The 10141-nt window shown below is 38.5% G+C and overlaps 1 protein-coding gene across 2 annotated transcripts in view; it reads left to right on the top strand.

The window, feature by feature from the left end:
- Positions 1–2530: 2530 nt before the first annotated feature.
- Positions 2531–10141, top strand: part of LOC311264838 (ephrin type-B receptor 2-like) — a 123279-nt gene continuing 115668 nt past the window's right edge. For both annotated transcript variants that reach the window (XM_084365981.1, XM_084365980.1), the window contains exon 1: positions 2531–2676. In XM_084365981.1, coding sequence (XP_084222107.1) covers positions 2577–2676 — 100 coding nt within the window. In that variant the 5' untranslated portion in view covers positions 2531–2576. The remainder of the gene's footprint in view (positions 2677–10141) is intronic.

Genomic DNA, 10141 nt, shown 5'->3' with positions numbered 1-10141 from the left:
AGAAAGGTTTCATTGAAATTATGTGGCAATTCAGTGCTTACATTTGTTGCACTATCTGAGCTGTGAGAAACATTTCAGTGACAGAAGACTGCGAAATAATTTCTCTGTACATGTCACTTATGCTATTCTCCAAACATTCTCTATGTTTCCTGGACATGTGAGCAGTAAATGATGATTTCAAAGTGAATGTATTTTTACAACCAGTTACTGGACATGCCACAGGCCAGCCAAATGATCTTTAAAGTTCTTTCACAGTCTAAAAATTAGCATTCACACAGCGTATATTATATTATGATCCGCAAAATTAATTAGCAAATTGTGTGTATGTGCATAATAAACCATGTCAAAAAGTAAATATAAGGAGTATCAACATGTTACAGTTTCCTTAAGCTTGGCTAAATCCAGTATAGATGTCCCAAGTCACGATTCTTATCTTAGATGACCTTAGATCAGGTCTGTCCAATCACATGAAGACAATAAGTTTAGAGATGCTGCCAAATCTTTATCTTTCTGAAAATGTCTCATATCAGATGACTCATCCAACTTCATGTCTTCACTTTTACCTGAAGACTCTCTGTGGTTGAAACATTACATCAGTAGTTTGTGTGACTAATTAACTGCACACGTTAGCTGGAATATTTCGCTACATTATGGCAGAAAGCAGGAGTGATAGTAGTTTAAAGCATGTATGATGCCTACATCTTAAACTTATAAGTAACGTATAACTCACTGCTGTCTGTCAGCGGGTTCTCTGCAGTCTGCTGCACTGGTAACCCGCCTGTAAATATGAGCGGTCAGCATCATTTGAAAACCATATACTCCTGCTAGAGCTTCTGCCATTATGCCGCTTTGAACAGTCATGTGGAGGTGTGGCTGTAGTAGAACTGAGCTCCATCAGCCCTGGGACCAGCTGACCAACAGTCTCATAACATGACGTGCGGGAATTTATAAGATAATAGATTAATAAAAGTAGTGCTGCCACACAGACACTTAGAGGATTGACCAGACATTTCAGTTTTTTTATTGTAAAGTTTCAATGTTATGCTAATTTTATGTTAATTAACAAGACAGCATTTATCAATCATAATTAACTGTTTGTTAATACAAACGGTTAATTATTTATGAAGAGTTACTTAAGGAGTACATGTTTTTTGACTTTACAACAAGGGTCACAAGGAGCATTAATAAATGGGTGATTACAGTTAATAAATGATTATTTAGCACTCTTGCAACTCTAAAAAGTCGTACTTAACGGATAAATGTTTTTCATCTTACAATAAGGCTCACAAAGAGCATAAGGTTAATTACTGTTAAGTAATGTTGAGTAGTTGTGGATCTGATGACATGCATGTTAACAAACTTCTTTATCAAAAATGTAAGTTAAGAATTAACATTTCTATTTTATAAACTGTTCATAGAAGCTTTATAAACTATAATTGAATGTATGAATTAACACCTAAATTAAAATGGACACCATTAAAACATTAGTTAACCTTTAATTGGCTATTAGTAAAAGGTTATTACTCCATTAACTAATATTAAGTAATGTATTGTTACTATTGTCATAACTGTAAATACAATCATCATAAACTATCAAATAATTTATGAATTGACATGTTAAATCACCATTAGTTAATTCAAAATGATTCAAATTTTAAAAGTGCATTCAAAATCCTACTTGAGTAAAAGTACAGAAGTATTGTCAATGAAATCTGCTGAAAGTATCCGTAGTAAACGTGTTTCTGCAGAAAACTGGCCCTTGACTAACATATTTTTCTACACTGACATTATCAGATTTTCAGTATAATTAATGCCAAAGCGAAGTTTACCTCTGAAGGTGCCGGAGGTGGAGTTTATATACTTTATATACAGTTGGGTGGTCTAACCCTCCAAATGGTCACCAGATGTAGTAAATCAGAGGGGTCTGAGATGACTGATGGGAGAAGAGAGAAGAAATAAAGTTCTGCCTTTTTGTTAAATATTAGTTCAGCTAACCTCTTTGAGCCTCTGTTATTTAAATGTATCTCTGCTAACAACTATGACAAGGGCCCCCAACTAGAGTTGCGAACAAAATTTAATCTTGATCACTATATTGTATTTTATGACATTACATGTGTTTTGTAAAATAAATAAATAAATAAAAAATCTTAATCTGAGAAGTAAGTCGTAGCTGAAGTATAAAGTAGCATCAATTAGAAATATTCAAGTAAAAAACAAAGGACAAGCGCATCAAAATATACTTAAGCACAGTACTTCAGTAAATGTATTTAGCTACTTTCCAACGATGGAAATAAATAAACCATAGCTACCCTGATTAGTTGATTGGCCTTTACTTCTAGAGGACGCACCGCTGATGTGCCGCTTTTCCGCCCCCTTCCTTTTGGTTTCGCCCAAACCGGCCTGAGCAGCAAGCTTCTCGGCCTTTATCCCTCTGCTGCTGCTGCTGCTGCTGCTGATAATGATGATGAGGAGGAGGAGGAGGAGGAGGAAGAGGAGGAGGAGGAGGAGGAGGATGATGATGCGCTGCAGCTCTGAATGAAGCTACAGTCAATGGCTTGCTGCTGGACGTCTGCGTGATGAACGCATTTGTTTTTTACAGTCAAATGTCTGGAATAACTGTGATTATGGATATCTTCTATTTTCTATGGATACTGCCAGCGGTGTGGGCTGTCGAAGGTAAGCCGCTGTTTCACTCTCGTTTCGATGTGAATGGTCGAATGTGTCGCGTGCAGAGAGCAACAGGGACATACAGCTCCATAATTAATGTCTTTCCATGTTCTTACCGTGTTTCCAACAGAGAAGACTGCTGTGTAATACTATGCTAGGGTTCCGATGGAGCTCTGTTAAAGCCTAGTGCACTGTGAAGTGCTGAGGCTGCCAACATGTTTGTAGGCTATGCTGGAATTAATATGCCTCTCTGGCTTTTACTATGTATGTGACATCATTAAGGGCCACCGGGAAAATGATGCACTATTATTCTTGTGAGTTGTTATATGTTCGCGCTGTTATTGCTTACTTTGGGCTGGTCATGATCCGTCAGCAGCCTACACGGGATGCCTCTGCAACATGTGTGTTAATATAGCCTACTGTACGATATAACATAGGCCTATGCAAAACGTGCATTCAATACGTGTATATAAATAACAGCCAAGTTATAGGAAACACCACATAAAGTCAGTTTATGCTGATCTGTAACTGAGTCTTGTACAATGGAGGACTGGTGAACCTCCAGGATCCAAGTACACTGAAGATAATATAGGCACAAAACAGGTAGAGCATATAGAATCTATGAATATTTAACGTGGATCAATAGTAATCTACCCATGTTACACATCCCCCCATGCATAATCTTTTTTTTTTTTAAATACAATTTTATTTGTATGTGCATTACATGAAAACACATTAGAAGCTATTTAAGGAACAATATACCCAAAAATGAAAATGGAGTCATTATATCCTCAACCCCATGCTTATAAAAAGTCAGGTGAAGTTTTGTACCCCACAAAACATCTCATCAAAACAGCGTTGCAGCATTTTCTTAAACAACTGAAGTAGATGGGGACTTGTTTTAAAATGTAAAAAAAAAACATTATTATTTCTTTTTTTAATATTGATAGGACATTTTTACACCGATGATGTAGACTCAAGCTTGTGCACCCACTTCAGGGTGCACACTGATGCTTTTAGCTTAGCAGCTACAGTGAAGATTTCGGCTTAAAAGGGGTATAAATAATGTCTTTTCAAATCCGTTTGGGGTCGCAAACTACCAGAGACTATGATTATGCCAGACCCATGATGGGTATGATATTCCACTTGAATGCATGTACTTTAAAACAATCACACTTACAATAGTCAGCTAAATATTGGCCTTTGGCTAATGATAATACAGTTGTATCAGTGAAAACACAATTTGTCTGGATATCTGCTCCATTATTCTCATTTTCATTCTCATCTCAAATTCATAGAAGAACTGAGTGACCACACACAGTCGTGTATCTGTACTGAACAACCTGTAGGTCAGGAAATCAGCGTCTGCCAATGTGACTGAGTTCACATGTTGAGTTACAGAAAACCAATGTAACCACCACTGGCTTACACGGTTTTCTGTAACTGAACATGCAGATGAGTCTAACTGGGCAGGTTAATAAGAAAAGATAAACTGTACATGGAGACACTGAGCAGCAACACACTTTTTCCATTTCCTTTCCCACATCACAAACACCAACAACTCCTGCCTTACAGCAACTCTGACAACTATTTTGCACTCTCTTGTTTTTTAAATCACAATATTGTGATGGTATGGGGCTCAGCACTTATTATCAGCAATCAGCGATCAACACTACCCCCAACTCATTTTTCCCCAAAATTGTGTTAGGATTACATCTTTATATAAATAAAGATTATTTTTTGGGGAGTAAGAATATCTTCAGGTGTGACCAGGGTTCTTGGCCTCTCGCTTAAATTCAGACCACGATTTTTAATTCCGCTTCTTTAAGTCCATGGCTCCAAGCTCACAGCATTCACCGTTTCTGTCACTTTCTGCTGTTTCACTTGCTTCATTATTTGCCTGAACTTCAGCCTCCAAATAATATGCGTTATTGACAGTCAATTTAATCAATCGTTACTTCAAGTTCACAGTCCGTAAAATTACGCTGCTTCTTCTTCAGCTACTTCTTAGTTACTTTCACCACTTCTCCTCAAAACTAAACAAAACTCTGGCCCTTTATATGCAAACCAGGTAATTGGTGGTGTGTTTAGAGCCATTTATAGTAAATTGTGGGGACAGTCAGATGGCTCATGGACGTGCATACAATTTCAGGATGATTGAGATGTATGAAGAAAAGACGCGTGTGAACAGATGTACGTGGGGTTGAATAAATCTGACAAAAAGACTGCTTATGCATGTTTCCTTTCCTACACCTGATAATACACAGAATTTTACACATTTGGCCCCTGGTTGGCTGTGAGCTATTTTGTAGTTAGTGATGAAATACACATTTGTTTGAGGATATGTACCACGTGAGCATAATATCCAGTGAAATATTAAAATAAAACTAAAAGAAATAAGACTTTGACACCAGGCCCCTCTATAAGACACGGTCTGCCCATGCCGATTTTTCTTGGTTTGTATACAAGCTGCTGTTACTGCTGGGAGAGAAGGCATGTTGGATCAGTGTCCTCTCAGCACAGCGCTTCATTTACAGTCTGTCACTTATTTATTTTTTTAGTGGTCAATTAATATTAAAGTGATTGCATCTAATTTATCTGTGTGTTTTCTCTGCATGATGAGTATCACATGGATTACAATAGACCTAATAGGGGAAAACGAGATTTACATTACACTTGAAATGTGGTATCTCTGATTTCAGTGTACTCCACACCTCCACATGTATCCCCAAATCTAAGATTTCTTCTGGTCCATGCCTAAAGTGACCTTTAGGAAACTATAACTTAAAGCTATGGTCTACGATTTGAAAGATTGGTCATTATTATTAACGTTATTTAGATGGTGGTTATGGCCCAATAGTACGACCTACACAATGTGTAGAGCAAAAGGAACCAAATAAATCCATTCTCTCTAGCGCCTGCAAAACTGCAAAGAAATTGACCAATAGCAGCCATCTGGTCCGAATGGGAGTTTCCCCATGCTCAAATTTGCACTCTCTCTCTCGGACCCTCCATCCAATCCCCTCGCTAACTCCCCTGCTCATGGTCACGTCTCGTCCCAACCCACTTCCGCATTTGAAACTACAAGCGGGCAAGAGGTTTGTTTGGCCCTGAGCAGGTAATCTTTCGTGTTTATTGTGGATGTTGTGACACAGATAACTTTCATGCCGATGCTGGCTTATGACTGTGAAAGCTGCCGTTAGTTTTTTTCTGTGTTATTAGACGGTGTCGAAACAGTTTCTGGCTGTGTCCAAATTCAGGGGCTGCAGCCCACGAAGGGGCTTACATCACAACGCTGCGCGAAGGCTGTCCAAATTTGAAGGCTCCTTCAAACGCAGCCCACAAATGCAGCCTGCACTTCCCTCTTTTTGGAGGACGCACCGCTACTATCCTTCGCGGCCTGCTATATCCCAAGATCGCAAGATTGCGCACCGCTGCTCAGTCCCGAAACAGAAGAGGAAGCAAGAGAAAATGGCGACATCAAGTGGCGCAGACATGACATTCAAATTTAAGTAATGGGTTTATACTCAGTTTTTAGTCATTTGAACATCCAACGCCAGATATGTTAAACTTCAAGGGACTATAAAACCTCCAAATTTCAACTTTCAGTTAAAATACATGACGCTGGTAATGCTATGGTAAATATAGTTGTTATTCACCAATGGGTTAATGTTTATTTTGTAATGTTGATAATTCAATTTAGATTTGACACATTGTACACACGCAAATGAATGTACACGTTTGATAGATTTGAACCAAAACAGACTTTAATGCATGAACACCTGGTGACACAACCAGGAAATACTCCGAAGGCTAGACCGTCCCATTTAACAACGGTGGACGCGGCCTTCAAGGTCTCTCCGAAGGACCCGGCCTCCGTGGGCCGCAAAGGCCGCGTCCTTGAAGGCTGCAGCCCTTGTTCGACGGAGACATTAGCCTCTATGTTAGCATTGTAAGCTAAAATTGCTATCATGTTTACACTAAATCAGCCTATTTATTTGCTCGTGGCAGCTAAATGAAGCAGCAAGTAATACAAGTAAGATGAATGAATGGATGAATGAAACCCTTCTGCTTCGCATTGGGGTTTCATTCATCCTGTCCGGATTTATTTCTCCATAACAACCTCTTGCCCAGTCACTACTCAGCTGTTTTGCTAACCCTCCTCCTGGTCTTGTCCATTTGTTTTCAATGAAGCCTTTGCTAAATCAATATGATGGATTTTCATATACGCGTTACGATGTGTGTATTTGTGTGTCTTATCTTTCATAAACAAGAGATTACGGTTTACGGGGAACGTTTGTGTTGCAGTCGTGGTGCTACTCAGACAACAGCTGGGACAAAGCTGGGTCCGAGGCTACCACCATCTGCTTGCTATGCACGTGTAGCATACGCGTCCACCGGCAACAAGACAAATATGGCAGGACATCTCCAAAGGCATCATAAAGAAGTAGACTTAACTGAGAAAAACAACACCACATTTTTACAGTATATAGACGATACTAGGGGTGTGAATCTTTGGGTGTCTCACGATTCGATTCCCATTCCGATTCTTAGGGTCACGGTTCGATTCTCGATTCAAACGATTCTCGATTCAAACGATTCTCGATTCAAAAATTGATACAGTGCATAGTGTGTTAAGGCAAATTATGGCATCAAAACAATACAGTTTGTATAAGATAATGTGATTTTTAAACAAACTGATTCCAATGATGTAAACACACAAAGGCAAACATTTTAAAAGGTAACATTTATTCATGCTTAACAAATAAAAACTTACTTACTGTACAAGAAATAACTTGCATAAATAAAATTGCCTAAATAAATACAAATAGTTAGCTGTACAGTAAACAATACAAAAGTTAGCTGTACACAAATAACACAACAAATTGGTGTTTTGTGTGATTTTTCAAAATAGATTTTTTTTTTTTTTTTTTTTTTTAAATCGATTTTTGAAGTTTATTAATCGATTCAGAATCGTGGATGATTAGAATCGCGATTCTTATGTGAATCGATCCCCCCCCCCTACATGTTACCACATATTGGATGTTTTGTTGTGAACTTGAATGACATCTGCTGTGAAGAGTGCACACTGCAGTTGCACAAAAATAAAACCAATGATCCTAGACTAGACTAGTCTAAAAATGCCATAGCCATCTGTGCTAAAAGAAAAAAACAAAAAATTAATCAAATTGAAAATCAAATTGAATCTAGGATTTGGAGAATCGTGACACCCATAGCATAAAGAAACTACACGATCACAAGGATCTAGTCTAAATAATATACACTGATAGGAACTACTTCTCCTTCTGCCTGTCATAGTCAAATGCAAACTATGGCTCTATCTTGGACAATGGCTGCCATTCACTCCATGACATGGTGGTCAGCCACAGGAGTACATTCAGTACTAGAATCATCCCACCAAGATGCACCACAGAGCGTCACAGGAAATCATTCCTGCCTGTGGCCATCAAACTGTTCAACTCCTCGCTCTGAGTGTCAGACACTCCGAGTCAATAGGAGGACTCTAGACGCTTTGTTTCTCTAATGTGCAATAATTACGACAAATAATGTGCAATAACCCATATTTCAACTCTAGCATTATTTATTACACTGTATATATAGATATATTTCTAGTAGAATGTACATTTCTTATATTTTTATTCTATTTGTATTATTATTGCTTATATATAGTTTTTATTTTTCTGCATATTTTCTAAGACTTTTGAATGGGAGCAGCTGTAACACAAGCAATTTCCCCTTGGGGATCAATAAAGTATTTCTGATTCTGACTCTGATTCTGATTATAAATGCTTAAGACGCCACTGATAGGGAGTAGATATTTATGATGGCTCATGTGTGGAGCTTTTTCAGTTCTCAGAACCGTGCTGAATGTGATGTACGTGGGACTGTGAGGCACTGTAGCAACACCACAAACATTGTTAAGCATCTGAGATTTAATCTCAATACAGGATCTTATAAAAGTTAAGTGGTCTGAAGAGGAGACCTCAGGCACTGGCAGGCATATTCCAGGTACAGACAGAAAGAGAGAAAGTGTAACTGACTGTTGAGAAGTGATTCCCGTCTGTCTAGGCTTCAGTTTGTCTGTGATGTTCAAACAACAGGAGTTCCGCACATTCTTGAAACTATAGTGGCAATTTCATTAAGGCTTTGAACAAAGTATCGGTATCAAATTGGTATCAGCGATACAAATCTGGGTTTTACTTGGTATCAGATTGGAAAGGTAATCAATGGTATTGCACATGACTACCGACAAACATTAAACTGAATTACTGTCATTCACAGACATACAGCACTAGCATTGAGGATAGGAGGAAATCCCTGCAACACTGACAAGATGCCACTCATTGCCATAGAACCAGTAGCTTTGTCATTCATGTTGTCAAGTTGTCTTCCCTAACCAGGTATATACTTCATAGGGGGCAAAGTTTGACGCTGTAGCCAAGGAGTGTATTAAATGTGGAATATTGAAAGTGATAGTATTCAAATTGAACAATTGGAATATAATGCATGTCCCTGCTGTTGTAAACAGCTAACCAGTTTTACTTGACAGGGCACATTTGCAGCAATGGAGCACACATGTTACCCTAGTGATCATCCAGCAGAGAGTTAGGCCTCCTTACAGCTCCTCTCAGCTCTAGCAGTATTGCACATTATCATGATGTCTTTTATCATCTGGTGTCGATGCTGCCATTCACACTTTCTCACACATTTTCTCTCCTTGAGACATTTGCACCGAAACAGTGCTGTGATTGTGTGATAATTGTTTCCTTTCCAGCAGGAAGACTTGTGATTTGATACAGTGTGTGGTGCTGAGAGGAAACACTCATCAGCCTCCAGGAGGAATATTAGAGGTTGAATAATGTATGCCTCTTTTCATTGTAACCCTATTGTGGGTACTGTTGTGTAAACAGTCCAAGTCCATCTGAAATTACAATTAATGACTTGTGAACTTAAGTTAGACTGACAAAAGTCAAATCATATTTACATTTTTTACTTCTTCATTTATATGCAGCACCCACGTGTTGCAGTTTTTCATTGGATGTAAACTGTAGGAACCATCTGATGAACTCAGTATTGTTATTTGATGGTTGTAAAATCCATAGTGGTTGGCACTGCAATAGCAGGCAGTTGTGAGAACTCCACTGTATACATTTCAACCAAGTGGCAACCTCCATGGCTCAAAAATTAAAGCTGCTGTAAGTGATAAAATAAGTTTTACATAGCTTTAGCTAGTTCAAGATTCAAGATTAATTTATTTGTCCCGTGGGAGATTTGTCTTGGACAAAAGGCTGCCACATAATAATACATATAATACAGTACATACATCAACAGACTACATAACACAAGTGCAAACAATACAGTGAGTGCCAAATACATTCCACCCCTCGCCCTCATCATACCCCCACATTATGGCCTAAGTTTTGGAGATCCACTGATATGGGGAGAGTGTAGG

This window comes from Pagrus pagrus (assembly GCF_965226575.1).
Source record: "Pagrus pagrus genome assembly, chromosome: 11".
Classification (NCBI taxonomy): domain Eukaryota; kingdom Metazoa; phylum Chordata; class Actinopteri; order Spariformes; family Sparidae; genus Pagrus; species Pagrus pagrus.
The sequence above is the reverse complement of the archived record's forward strand: the minus strand, read 5'-3'. Positions and strand labels throughout refer to the sequence as shown.